Source organism: Onychostoma macrolepis, chromosome 23 (genome assembly GCF_012432095.1).
Source record: "Onychostoma macrolepis isolate SWU-2019 chromosome 23, ASM1243209v1, whole genome shotgun sequence".
Lineage (NCBI taxonomy): Eukaryota > Metazoa > Chordata > Actinopteri > Cypriniformes > Cyprinidae > Onychostoma > Onychostoma macrolepis.
In genome coordinates, this window is record NC_081177.1 from 7809571 (window position 1) to 7823323 (window position 13753).

General features: G+C 36.8%; 2 protein-coding genes across 3 annotated transcripts; both read right to left on the bottom strand.

Annotated features, from left to right (window-relative positions):
• Positions 1-400: 400 nt before the first annotated feature.
• On the bottom strand, positions 401-6166 carry pink1 (PTEN induced kinase 1). Its single transcript, XM_058763376.1, has 8 exons — positions 5684-6166; positions 4503-4781; positions 4260-4363; positions 3994-4176; positions 2972-3135; positions 2250-2374; positions 1721-1951; positions 401-1279 (listed from the first exon to the last, which is right to left on the bottom strand). The coding sequence occupies exons 1-8, from the start codon at positions 6038-6040 to the stop codon at positions 989-991; spliced, it is 1734 nt and encodes a 577-aa protein (XP_058619359.1). The 5' UTR covers positions 6041-6166; the 3' UTR covers positions 401-988.
• A 156-nt stretch (positions 6167-6322) lies between these two features.
• Positions 6323-13638, bottom strand: LOC131531736 (cytidine deaminase-like). Of its 2 annotated transcripts, none has more exons than XM_058762761.1 (6): positions 13525-13638; positions 9756-10127; positions 8107-8272; positions 7435-7546; positions 6845-6902; positions 6323-6578 (listed from the first exon to the last, which is right to left on the bottom strand). In XM_058762761.1, exons 2-6 carry the CDS (start codon positions 9786-9788, stop codon positions 6438-6440), a joined length of 510 nt encoding a protein of 169 aa, XP_058618744.1. In that variant the 5' UTR covers positions 9789-10127; positions 13525-13638; the 3' UTR covers positions 6323-6437. The 2 variants fall into 2 exon arrangements, with proteins under 2 accessions (XP_058618744.1, XP_058618745.1); XM_058762762.1 differs by having other exon boundaries at positions 9756-10175.
• Between the last annotated feature and the right edge of the window lie 115 nt (positions 13639-13753).

Sequence of the window (13753 nt, forward strand, 5' to 3'; positions counted from 1 at the left end):
TAAAAGATTACAAGAATGAAATGTGCATTGGCATTATTAACAATAATAATAATGCTAATAATTATCATTATTAAATACAACCTATTTTTATTCATGCAGATTTGTTGACAAAATCTGTCAAAAACTATATATATTTTGCTTAAAATTACTATTTTAGGACAATCATGTTCTTCTGCAATATGAACAATTAATTAAATTTCTCTCTCTCTCTCTTTACATATTGTCGTATGCATTTCTGCTAAGAGGACTGGTGCACTATGCCCACTCCTCTTGGGCAATGCAATTTATTCCAAAGGTATGAAAATATCACAATGATAATATACTACAGTGTAAATATTAACATGTGTATTCTATGGCCAAACTGTTTTATTGCTACATGCAAATGAACACATTATTTCAATACTATTCAAATTCTTTATTGTTTTTGCCATTTATCTCCTTTCCAGGCTATGTACCATGAAGTCAACGTGCATTCAAAATTCACCCTGTTTACTTTTAATGCACATGCACAATGACTGGTCTTATTATACAATTCATCTAAACAAGTTATTCCAAAGAATGTAATAGCGAACCCATCCAAATATAATCACTTGCTCAATCTCTGAAGTGACATCACAAATCCAAATTGCTTTTTCAACCCCTCCAACCAACTCTGCCCAAGTAACATTTCATGATGCAATCAGTTACCAAAAGTTAAAATCAAATTTGTATTGACTATCCTGTCAGAAAAAAACACATCAACTGTATAATTTATTCTGCATTAATTTGCCTACTTTTTTAAGCAATATTCAGTATACTGTGATATACTGTGGATTTTAATGCATTACATTATGCATGATGGTTTAAGCTGTTATTCTAAAGTGTCATCAACAGCATAAAGTATTCTTAATGTATATATAGAGAAAAGTGCAAATGCATAAACTGCCATCATTTCAAAATATGTCAGTGATGGGCATTAAAATTAAAGTGATACAAAAAATTATTGGTACTAAGGTTCAGTGTAGTGCGTTAGCAGGGATTTCCACTGCTCTTGTCCATACATGAGGAAGCTGAGTGCGGCGCGGAGGTCCTCCAGGTCTATATTGGCGAGGAAGGATCTCTGGAGTTCAGCTTCCACAGAGCTCCCGCCAGACCCTCGACCCTTCAGCAGAACCACAGCAGACTGACACAGTAGCCAGTCCGACAGCTCATCCATTCTGGCCCGATCCAAGCTGGCCAACACACACTTGCCCCACAGGCTGATGTGAAGCATGTTAGCGGCCACACGTGCACTGGGGCGCTGCAAACCATCAGGGACGTTATGAAATAAATCAGTCAGTGAACTGCTTTATCTTCACAGGTTTTATATTTAAGTATTGTTGAGTTTCTATATGGGTAAACCAGAGACTGACAGATTTCACAGCATAATTTTTATGATCAATACAGATTATTTTTATGTTGTGTCCAATAACTGATATGCAGAAATTATTTTTAATTATGGTTTTATTTATGAAATCTGTCAAAATGTATTTATATTTTCATTCACTTTTTGAAAACATTAAATATTTTAAAATTATATTTACAAAATACGTAAAATATATGTATAAATAATGTTTTATTTTATACACACACACAAACACACATATATATATATATATATATATATATATATATATTTTGTTTTTAAATAAAAATTGCCTTTGTCAGTATATGAGGTAGTGTTTCTTGGTGGATATTATACCTTGCGAGTGTTTCTGCGTAGCAGTAGCTTCACTACTAGCTGTACATCATCAGGTACAGCAGCAGGAAGTGGAGGAAGCTGTTGTTCCTGATAAGTGCGGCTCTCCAGTCCCTCTGAGCTGTAGAAGGGGTTCGGCTGACCGAAGAGCTCATAGGCGATGGCCCCTACAGCCCAGGCGTCTGCTTTACTGTAATCTATCATCACCCCTGGACCTGGAACTGCTGTGGCCACCTAGAGGACAAAGGAATCATATATACATTTCACTTGATTAAAAAAAAATGTTCATTAATAATCAAACAAATACCTTGCCAGAGACTTCTTTCAAAAATACTAAAACATTCTTGCTGTCCCCTTTTCATTATATATTTGAAAATTTGAACTTTAAAATTATAAATGGAAATATAACATTTAAATTAAAATGCCAGTAAAAATATTTACAGGTCAAGTAGAAATCTGAATTACTGGCCTGAAAAGGCAAGCCTTATTGTTGAGCCCTGACACTTCAAGTGTTATTCCAGACGTTTCTCACCTCAGGTGGCATCAGACAGGCGTTTCCCCCTCTGTTAACCCACCGGCTGTTGAAGGGCAGTTTGAGGCCCAAATCCTCTGCCAGACAACAGCCGAAATCAGTGATCACCAGTCTGGGACACCCGGCTTTGAAATAAAAACACATTACAGATATGCTCACATTATGGAGATATGCTCACTGAATATAAACCTAACAGACCACTCAGAGCATTAGGATCGAGTCAGTTAGAAATACCAAGGGTTCACACAAAACAAGGGGAGTCTGCTTTTAGCTATTATGCCGCCCGCAGTTGGAACCAGCTTCCAGAAGAGATCAGATGTGCTAAAACATTAGCCACTTTTAAATCCAGACTCAATACTCATCTGTTTAGCTGTGCATTTGTTGAATGAGCACTGTGCTATGTCCGAACTGATTGCACTATGTATAATCACTTTCTATTCTTAAATGTTTTAAATTCTTTTCAAATCAATTTTTAAATCACTTTGTTTTTATTGTTTATTGATTATTATTATTTTTAATTTCTTATTATTTTTAATGACTATTTCACTTCCTTTTATGTAAAGCACTTTGAATTACCATTGTGTATGAAATGTGCTATATAAATAAACTCGCCTTGCAGCAATGTTACAATTAATGTGATTAAAGCATTTACCTAATGCTGGCAAAATGCTGCAAGTCTACAATGGCATAAAATGCTGTCTGCTCTGTCTAATGACTCTTACAGCTGTCAAATTCCAGGAGCACATTGTCTGATTTGAGGTCTCTGTGAGCGATGCCCTGCTTGCACAGGTGATCCACCCCTTCCAGCAGCTGCAGCAGCATGAGAGACGCCTGCATCCGGTTCGGCACACACACCCCCAGGTACTGTCGCAGGCTGCATGGGTAACTACAGCACAGACACATCAATCATGACTTTACAGATTAAAAAATAACCACAAGCAGCATTCAGCAGAAAATTAGTCTAAAGGCCTGTTTTTTGTTTGTTTATTTTTTGTGGCATGTAAAAAATGTATTTAACATATTACAAACTAAACAGTAACTTACTAATACATAAATATTATTATATAACACAATATTATAAAATATGTTACTGTATGCATTATAATATAATATTATTCATTATTATTTATTTTTGTTATTTTCATAATAAATTAACATAGCACTAAATAATCATACTAATAATAATTATTATTTTATAATCATAATTTTAAACATTTTTATTTCATTTTTATAACAAATACATCAAATACACTTACAATAAATAAATTTAACAATAATCATCATTAATTATTATTTATGATTAATTCTTTTTATTTTTGAGATTTGTTTATAACTAATACATTTTATAATAAATCTAAGAATTATTATTAATTGTCATTTTATTTATATTTTATAACTATTTAGTTTTATTTATTAATTTAATATTACTTTTATAACAATACATATAGTAAAATCATAAATAAAAATAAACAAAATATAATATAATAGTATTTATTATTTTATAACAAATTCATTATCAGAATAAATAACAATAATAAGTATATAAATATATGCACATAAATTTTATATATAATTATTATGATTTATTATGATAATGTATTTGTTATAAAGTAATAAAATAAATATGAAATAATATTTTGCTTAATTGTTATTATGTTTAACTAAATGAATTAAGTATATTTAATCATGAAAGCATCCTATTAAAAAATAAATAAAAAAAAAAAATGCTTTCGTGATTCCTCACTTTTGCATGACCAGGAACAGTGTGCGATTGTTGCCCAAACCCAGTGGATTGAGTCGGGCAGGCAGGACATCGGGGTACTCCTCCTGAGCTCCAGGCAGAAGCGGGACCTCAGCAGTGAAGGCCCGGTACACTGTGATCACATTGGGATGAGCGGTCAGTCTTTTAGGCACCGTTCCAAAGTGGCTGTAAAAGTAGCAAAGCCATTGGCAATGATTCAGTCTATTTTTAGGCCATGCTGTTCTGCTAAAGTTTACATATGAACTCACCCATCCAAAGCGATCTCTCCTTGCTCTTTCGGTAAGGCCTGTGGACATGCAGGAACCAACTCCATAGACATAGAGCGAAGGATGGCGTCACTTGATGAACCAGCCTATTGAGCAGTATCAAATGTTCATTAGAAAAAGCTGTTGAGGCATTTTGGAATACTGTATCGTATATGCATACTACACAAAATCCAAAAGAATTCCTTTACTCCAAAATAGAATGCTAAAAAAACTCTAAATTCTCACCCCAATGTTCCACATCATTTTCATAGCTAAAGGATAGCTGGGTGCAGCTGAGAATCGAAGTGGTTCTGCTTTCTTATTGTCATCATCTGTTTCTTTCTGGTTGACTTCCACCAGTGAACACTTCCCGCTCTCCGCAGGGGGCGCGAACGGAGCCGCTGCCTCATACACCGCTGCATTGCAACCTTTCCCGATCTGATTCCCAATCACATAATCCTCCAACTTGTACCCCGATGTAAAAGACTTCAGAGGGGTCTGGAACTTCTTCTTTCTGAATACGGCCTACATCAAAAAAATATTGTGAAAAACATGTAAATAAGCCTTTAAATTCACATGGAATTGCAGCTGACAATCTTTATTGAATTAATTTAAATGAAAATGAATAGAGAAGTTGTATTCCAAATGTAATAACTTGCATTGCTGACAAATGATAAATGCATTATGGATACAACTGCTATACTGTAATTTGCATATATTTATAATACTCTCTGCATATCATTTGCATGTGCACTTGTGCAAAATTGACTAGGTTTAATGAACTTTAGAAGAAAGTAGTAAACTGATGCGATACATAATGAAGTGTAAAAACTTAAAATTATTACTATGTTACTGTTCAGTATTTTGTAATCAGACTAGGTTAACTAATAACCCGTTCTTTTTTTAATTATGTTTCAATTAAATGTATTAATTACTGTGAACGTAATATCGCAATGTTACATGCAATAAGTGTTTTATGCAACAAGGAGTAAAGAATGTAACATTGTAATATTATATAAATATAACAAGTGTAATATTATAGGTTATGTTAAATTATAATAATATATAATATATAAATTACTGGTCAAAGTTCGGAATAAAGGCTGCATTTATTTGATTTTTTTGGATAAAAAACACAGTAATATGTGAAATATTATTACAATTACCGTTTTCCATTTAATACAATTTAAAATGTAATGTATTCTTGTGATGGCAAAGCCATTTACATTTAAATTACTTAATTATTTTACATTTATGCAGTTGGCAGACGTTTATTACCAAAGCGAATTTTATGCATTCTCTGTTAATCAACATCACCATGCCACTGTTTGAGCTACAGAAATGCTCATCTATTATTATGCTATATCACTATTATTAGATATACAACTGTTGTCATTGTTGTGTTCTTATGTGATGGTGTTTTTCACCTGTATCTCCTGACACAGAGCAGCGCTTGTCCTGTCCTCCTCCAGTTGCTGTTCAATCAGCCCCAAACCCACCCCAAAAGCCAGAAAAACAGCTCTGTTTCTGGGAGCACCACCTCCAACCACTCTCCTGAAAGCCCCGGACTGGAGCTGGGCGGCCAGCCCGCTGAGAGACAGGCGGAAGAAGCGGTACCGAGCTGGCAGGAAGGTCTGCGGCTGGACGGTGCGGGTCGTGCGGGACACACGCAGCCGCTCACCGCGGAGCTTCGCTGCCACACGGCCGGCTGGTTTGAAGAGCCCCAGCTGGAGAAGCGACCTTCCCAGCTCCAACCCCCGACTGAGAGCATGTTTCACTGACATTTTGAGCCGAGTAAAGAACTAAACTTCACGATGACAGGAAACAATTGGGCCTGTTTACCGACCCAACTTCTCCCTGCATTGTTTCCTCAAGGACAGTGTTTATGTAACGCTCATTGGTCCGCTAGATGTCGCTTTTTGTTAGGCTTTCAAAATAAATGAAATGAAATGAAACGTATTTCACAATAAAAGTAATATGGCACAAATTTTAAGATAAAAGTATGAATAAAAAGTTCGAAGTGGTGAGTCAGTTATTAACCACACAGCAGTTCAAAATATGGTCATTGTTCATATTTATATTTTTTAATTGGGAAAATAATACAGCTATACATCGATTCAAAACATTTTAAATCTGCACATCTGGTTTGTTACATGGCTTATAGCTTTATTTTTATTTTTATTACAATTTCGAATTGCCAACAGGGTTTTTTCCTTTTCTCAGGTCATCAGGGCCAAATGAACACGGCAGGAGCTCCTCCACTGTCATCAGTTTGTAAGATCCATCAGATTTTGACATATAAACGTCCCACTGTGAGCCAAACTGTAAGACAGATGACATAACCAGTCTGTTAAATGACAGTTTCAATGGAATGTGAAGCATGAATAGTGCATTAGGCTACTTACATTCTTTTGTAATTGTTTTTGTTATAAGCCACACCTAAATTTATAAAGGCATTTCTTTTATTTCCAAATGCAGTTTGTCACTGCTGACTCACAACTTTTTACAGATCACATTTTAATTCCACATTTGTATGTCTTCATAAATAGTCATAAATAAAACAATAATAATTATCAGTTTGAACTGACCTCTCTCATGAACTGCCTACAGGCTCCACATGGAGAAATAAAGCGATCCTCAAGGTCACTGCATAAAAGACAGTTCGTAACAGGAATATTAATCAACAGTAATTTCAGCCAATACCTACATCTACAGTCAGGTCCATATACATGCCTGCAAAGGATTCTCAACAAAATATTAAAAGTGAACATTTTATTTATGATTATATTTGTCCAATTACAATTGAGCTCCTGAAAATGGGGTAAATTGTTGTAATTCCTACACTCTAAAAAATGCTGGGTTAAATACAACCGAGTGCAGGGTAAATATTGGACAGAACACATGCTGGGTTGAAAATGTTAAATGTTTAACCCAATTTTCTGGGCAGTAACCCAAGCGCTGGGTTCATCCATATTTTACCCAGCATTTTTAGAATGTAAGAATTTTATGTTATGTTTCTGTTCAACCCCTTGAATGAAAGCTTAAAGTCTGCACTTCAATTTCATCTTGATTGTTTTATTTTTTAATTTTATTCTGGTAGTATACAGAGCCGAAATTATGAAAATTGTGTCAGTGTCCAAATATATATGGACCTAACTGTAGCTATATATTTAAATACCTGGCAATTGCGATGGCTTTGAAGCTGGTATATCCCTCAGACACCGCTTTAGAGATTGCAGTCCTCTCAGCACACAGTCCAAGAGGATAGCTGGCATTCTCTACATTACAACCTGTTAAGAAAACAGTACTGTAGATTTTTATATAAACTCATGTCTCGTATTGCCTCTCTGGTTTCTTTTTGGGATTTATTTAGTATATGTATTATTGGTGCTTCATTGAGACCATTCAAAAATTTGGGGTCAGTAAGATTTTCCTTTAAAGAGATGAATACTTTTATTCAGCAAGAATGCATTAAGTTGATCAAAAGTGACAGTAAAAACATTTAAAATGTTACAAAAGCTTTCTATTTCAAATTAATGCTGTTCTCTTGAATGTTCTATTAATCAAAAAATCCTGAAGACAGTGTATCAGTTTCCACAAAAATATTTTTTGAACTATTTTAAATATTGAAATGTTTGTTGATCACAAAAGTTATTTTAAATTGTAATAATATTTCACAATATTAAAGTTTTACTGTATTTTTGATCAAACGCATTGATAAAAAGCATAAGAGACTTTTCTTACCGACCTAAACTTCTTAATGGTATGTACTGCATTTGTATTTGTAGGGTTCACATAAAAATACATGTATAAGAACACTTAACTAGTTGAAGTTCTTGTGTGTCCTCACCTGTGAACACGGTTCCATCGCTTGTTAAGACAGCTGCTCCGACTCTGAACTTGCTGTAGGGACAATACGCCTGTTCTTTGGCTTCCTGAGATTTCTGAACAAGCTCTTTTGGGTTATAGCGACTCATAGTGCTGCTGACTGCAGAGCCCGTTCCAACAGCCAGACACTAAATGATAGAAGTTAGTGTGTGTGACTATTTAAGGAGGAAATGAATGATGCCTTGCCTCTTTGACACTTAGAATGAGTAATTTGGTGAAGCAATGTCAAAATTTCCATTTACTTAAATTCAAAAAAGATGACAAGGCGTAGGTGAATTTTCACGAACAGGATTCTGACAATCATTAGACAGAGCACTCAACATAATGAAAAAAACAACAACTCAGCTTTCACTTAACTAATATATATTAAAATATTTAATTAAGGTAATGCGCAAATTGTAAGTAACCAGACAGATGAGTAAAGATCATCCTGTTTACTCATTCTAGAATGAACGAAATATATACAAGTAAGAGCTTGTTGTAAACTTTATATATTTAAAAAAGAAACTGACAGGAGTTTTTGATCCGTTTCAACATTTATAAAAACTTAATAGAATTCATATGGCAGTTTATATTTACAGTGGTGGCCAAATTATTAGAACACTAGTATTTTCACCTGCTAAAAAACGGTTTCAAGTGCTGTAGTGTGTCAGTAAAGAATATCAGTTTGCATTTCCAAACATACATTTTTCCATTAATTACAGAGATCTGATCTCATCATCATCCCGTGTGTCTGAAATGACATGAAGAAACAGAAACTGAGACAGACTAAATCCAGAAGAACTGTGGCAACGTCTCCAAGATGCTTCAAGAAACCTGCAAAGCTACAGTTCTTCTGGATTTAGTCTGTCCCAGTTTCTGTTTCTTCATGTCATTCCAGACAGAATGGATGATGATGCATCCAATCTGGGTGGAGCACTGACTGTTGTGCAAACAAAAATCTGGATTACTACAATTAACGGCAAACTGAACGTTTGGAAATGTAAACTGATATTTCCTACTGGCACACTACAGCAAAAGATAAAAATAACTGACTTAAAAACATTTTTAGCTGGTGAAAATACTAGTGTCCTAATAATTTTGGCCACCACTGTACCTTCAAAACTAATTTCAAGTGTTACGGCTCCCTAATTATTTGGTGTCTAGGGATTTGAGGAGGTAACAAAACCATTAATAAATAAAATATATTAAGCTAAAACACTTTTCCCTGCTACGGAAGCGCGGTGTGTGCAATTAAGAAACAGGCAGAGACAAAAAGGAATTAAGAGTTCTGCGTTTAGTAGAAAAATCCATTCAATATTACAAAGCTCACAACAACAACAACAACAACTAATAACCCAACATACCTTCCAAAACCAACAAATATCTATTTACAAATTCTATACAAACAATGAATTAAAGACAACCAAAGTGAGGGACAGGAGCGGTGCTAAAGAAAAGAAAATAATAAAACAATCACTCTAACAAGCACCGATCAAAACTAAGCTAAACCAAAGAAATTAAATAAAGTAATATCTTCAGCGTCGAACGCCACTATAACTACGCTGACTCACAAACATAAATACAACATTTGGCATCCGCTCCTAAACTAGTGTTTTTAGACAACTTTACCCTGCGTGTAATAAGATGTAAGTCACGTGACATGCTGAGCTGGTCCCATCACTATGTGTCGAAGCAGGATTTATATAAACTCGGAAAACACCGAGGGTCGAGTCACAACGTAAACGCAGTTAAATAACTGATGAACAGTAAAGTTTCACAAGAAAAAAACTCAAACACACGAAAACTCAGATTCAGAAAATTACAAAAAAAAAAAACAGGGAGCAAACACAAAAGTAAACGCAGGAGAACAAACAAATGAAAAGCAAACGCTCCTCCCGAACTCGCGTTTCATCCGGGTCTTTATATGCGCCCACTGACGTCTGATCGGTCCTTAGTGACGTAGAATTGATGACTGACGAAAGCACGGTCCAATCACAAGTCCTGTAAAGTAAGAGGGAAACGAGAGAAAGACAAAGGAGAAAAACACCCCTCCCAAAACAATACAGGATGTAACACAAGCATTCATGTAAAAACCTTACATGTTTTATGTTGTTGCTTTATGTTAAACTGCTTTAAATCACTTTTTCCCCACATCAATCTACACTCACACACCATAATGATAAAACAAAAAACAGGTTTCTGACAACATTGCTAATTTATTTTATTAATAAGTATATTGCATAAGTATTCATAACTCAGTACTTAGTTTAAGCACCACAGCCTCAATTATTTTTGGTTATGATACCACAAGCTTTGCACATCTGCATTTGGCAATTATCTGCCATTAATTCTTCTCCTCGCCTCTTCAGCTCTGTCAGGTTGGATGGGGGCCAATAGATATTTTCAAGTTTCTCCAAAAATGTTTGATTGGGTTCAAGCCCAGGCTCTGGCTGGTCTAGGGCTTTCACATAGTTGTCCATAAGCTATTATTGCATTGTCTTAGCTGTGTGCTTAGAGTCATTGTTCTGTTGGAAGGTGAACCTTCTGCCCAGTCTGAGGTTCTGCATGCTCTGGACTAGGCTTTCATTCAGGCTGTCTTTATATATTGAGCTTTCCTTCTACTCTGACTAGTCTCCCTGTCCCTGCTGCTGAAAAATACCCCCACACTTTACTGTTGGTGTGGTACAGTGCAGGTGATGAACACAGTGCCTTGTTTCCTCATGAATTGAGGTTTATCATACCTCAAATATATTACAATACAAAACAGTTATTGTAATAAAATTTCACTATTTTAAATCAAATAAATGCAGCCTTTGTGAGCATAAGTGAAAGTGAAAGTGACGTGACATGTGGCCAAGTATGGTGACCCATACTCTGAATTAGTCCTCTGCATTTACCCATCCAAAGTGCACACACACAGCAGTGAACACACACACACACCATGAACAGTGGCAGTGGGCAGCCATTTATGCTGTGGTGCCCGGGGAAAGAAGAGACTTCTTTCAAAACAAAATCTGGGTAGGAGTTCAGATTTTTTTTTTTTTTTTTGCTGCGTTGAAGGTTCACAGACACTTGTAGCCTCAGTTATCCTTAATGGGAGAAGTTTGGAACAACCAGGACTTTTCCTATAGCTGGCCTCCTGGCCAAACTGAGCAATCAATGGAGAAGGGCTTGGTTAGAGTAGTGACCAAGAAGCAGCTGGTGACTGGTTGAGCTCCATGATCATATATGGAGACTCCACCGATCTGGGCTTTATGGTAGTGTGGCCAGACTCAATCCTTTCCTCAGAGAAGAGGCATGAAACCCCACTTTGAATTTGCAAATATGCCAGCAGCCATATCACCCTGTAGTCCAAGACACCCACATAGCAATTTTTCTCTGGCCCAGCTCCGGCCCACACAATCAGCTTTTGCTTGGCCCACATACCGCAATGACTTACGGTCCTGGTGTGTACCAGGTCTGGATTCCAGACAAGGGCCAGAATATTGTCGTTGTTGTGACTATTCATCTGGGAGGGGTGTGTATCAAGTGGCTTGGTTATGGTTTTGTTGAGGCTGACATGTGGAACCCATCTGGTCCAGCATATAGGGCCAGCTATGGTCATACAGGACCTCAGATGGTTGCCCACTGAAGCTAAGCAGGGTTGAGCCTGGTCAGTAGCTGGATGGGAGACATCCTGAGAAAACTCAGTTGCTGCTGGAAGAGGTGTTAGTGAGGCCAGCAGGGAGTGCTCACCCTGCAGTCTGTGTGGGTCCTAACGCCCCAGTATAGTGATTGTTAAATCGAGGTCCTGACTCTCTGTGGTCATTAAAAATCCCAGGATGTCCTTTGAAAAGAGTAGGGGTGTAACCCTGGCATCCTAGCCAAATTTCCCCATTGGCCTCTGACCATCATGGCCTTCTATTCATCCCCATATACTGATTGGCTTCATCACTCTGTCTCCTCTCCACCAATAAGCTGGTGTGTGGTGGGTGTTCTGGCGCAATATGGCTGCCGTCGCATCATCCAGGTGGATGCTGCACATTGGTGGTGGTTGAGGAGATTCCCCCTTTCATGTAATGCGCTTTGAGTACCTAGAAAAGCGCTATATAAATGTAACAAATTATTATTATACCAGAGAATCTTGTTTCTCACAGTCTGAGTCCTTGTTTTTTGCAAATTCAAAGTGGGGTTTCATGCCTCTTCTCTGAGGAAAGGATTGAGTCTGGCCACACTACCATAAAGCCCAGATCGGTGGAGTCTCCATATATGATCATGGAGCTCAATCAGTCACCAGCTGCTTCTTGGTCACTACTCTAACCAAGCCCTTCTCCATTGATTGCTCAGTTTGGCCAGGAGGCCAGCTATAGGAAAAGTCCTGGTTGTTCCAAACTTCTCCCATTAAGGATAACTGAGGCTACAAGTGTCTGTGAACCTTCAACGCAGCAAAAAACAAAAAACAAATCTGAACTCCTACCCAGATTTTGTTTTGAAAGAAGTCTCTTCTTTCCCCGGGCGCCGCAGCATAAGCAGCTGCCCACTGCCACTGTTCATGGTGTGTGTGTGTGTGCACTTTGGATGGGTAAATGCAGAGCACTAATTCAGAGTATGGGTCACCATACTTGGCCACATGTCACGTCACTTTCACTTATGCTCACAAAGGCTGCATTTATTTGATTAAAAATACAGTAAAAACAGCACTATTGTAAAATTTTATTACAATAACTGTTTTGTATTGTAATATATTTCAAAATGTAATTTCTTCCTTGATGGCAAAGCCATTTATATTTAAATAAGCCTACCTGTTTTACATTTACACATTTGGCAAGCATTTATTACCAAAGCGAATACATTTTTCATGCATTATTTGGGAATCAAACCTACCGCCATGCTCTACCATTTAAGCTACAGGAATGCTCAATTATTATTATGCTATATCACTGAGTGAGAGCATGTTTCACTGACATTTCGAGCCGAGTAAAGAACTAAATTTCACGATGACAGGAAACAGAGCCCATTTACGAACTAAACCAGAGATTGTCTTACTAGGGAGATGAGAGGGTCTGTATTACTTACTATTGGAGAAAGCGTAATGGCTAACTAGGATCAGTGTGCCTTAATAACCAATCACATTACAGCCTTGACATTTCAGTCAGAGTTTTGCAACACTCAGTCGCCATTTACGGATAACATAGGAATGAATAAGAAGTGCCGTAAGCTGAATCCCACCTGTCACAAAAAGTCAGTGACTTCTCTTATAAAACAGCATTTTTTTTTTGTGGTAAACTCTAAGAATAGTTAAATCCAAAAGTATTGTTTAGTGTAAAACATGTTGAAGATGAGCAGATAGGCTGCCAATTCATTAAATGATGAGCCGTTTCCTCTAAAAAGCTGTTTATTCAGCGTAGTGAAGCCTCACCTCCATTGACATCCATCCAAAAAATCGGCCTCTGGTCTCCTTTCCCATGTACTGCCAGACCGGAAGCGTTAGCTTTAGCCGTTACGCTTTTTCGGCTAATGATTGCAGGCTTGCCTTCTAGTGGCTTTGACCAAACATCTCCCTATATTATTTATGTAACGCTGATTGGTCGGAGGGTTAATTGTCACTTTTTTATGGCTTTCACACATTTCACAATAAAAGTATACAT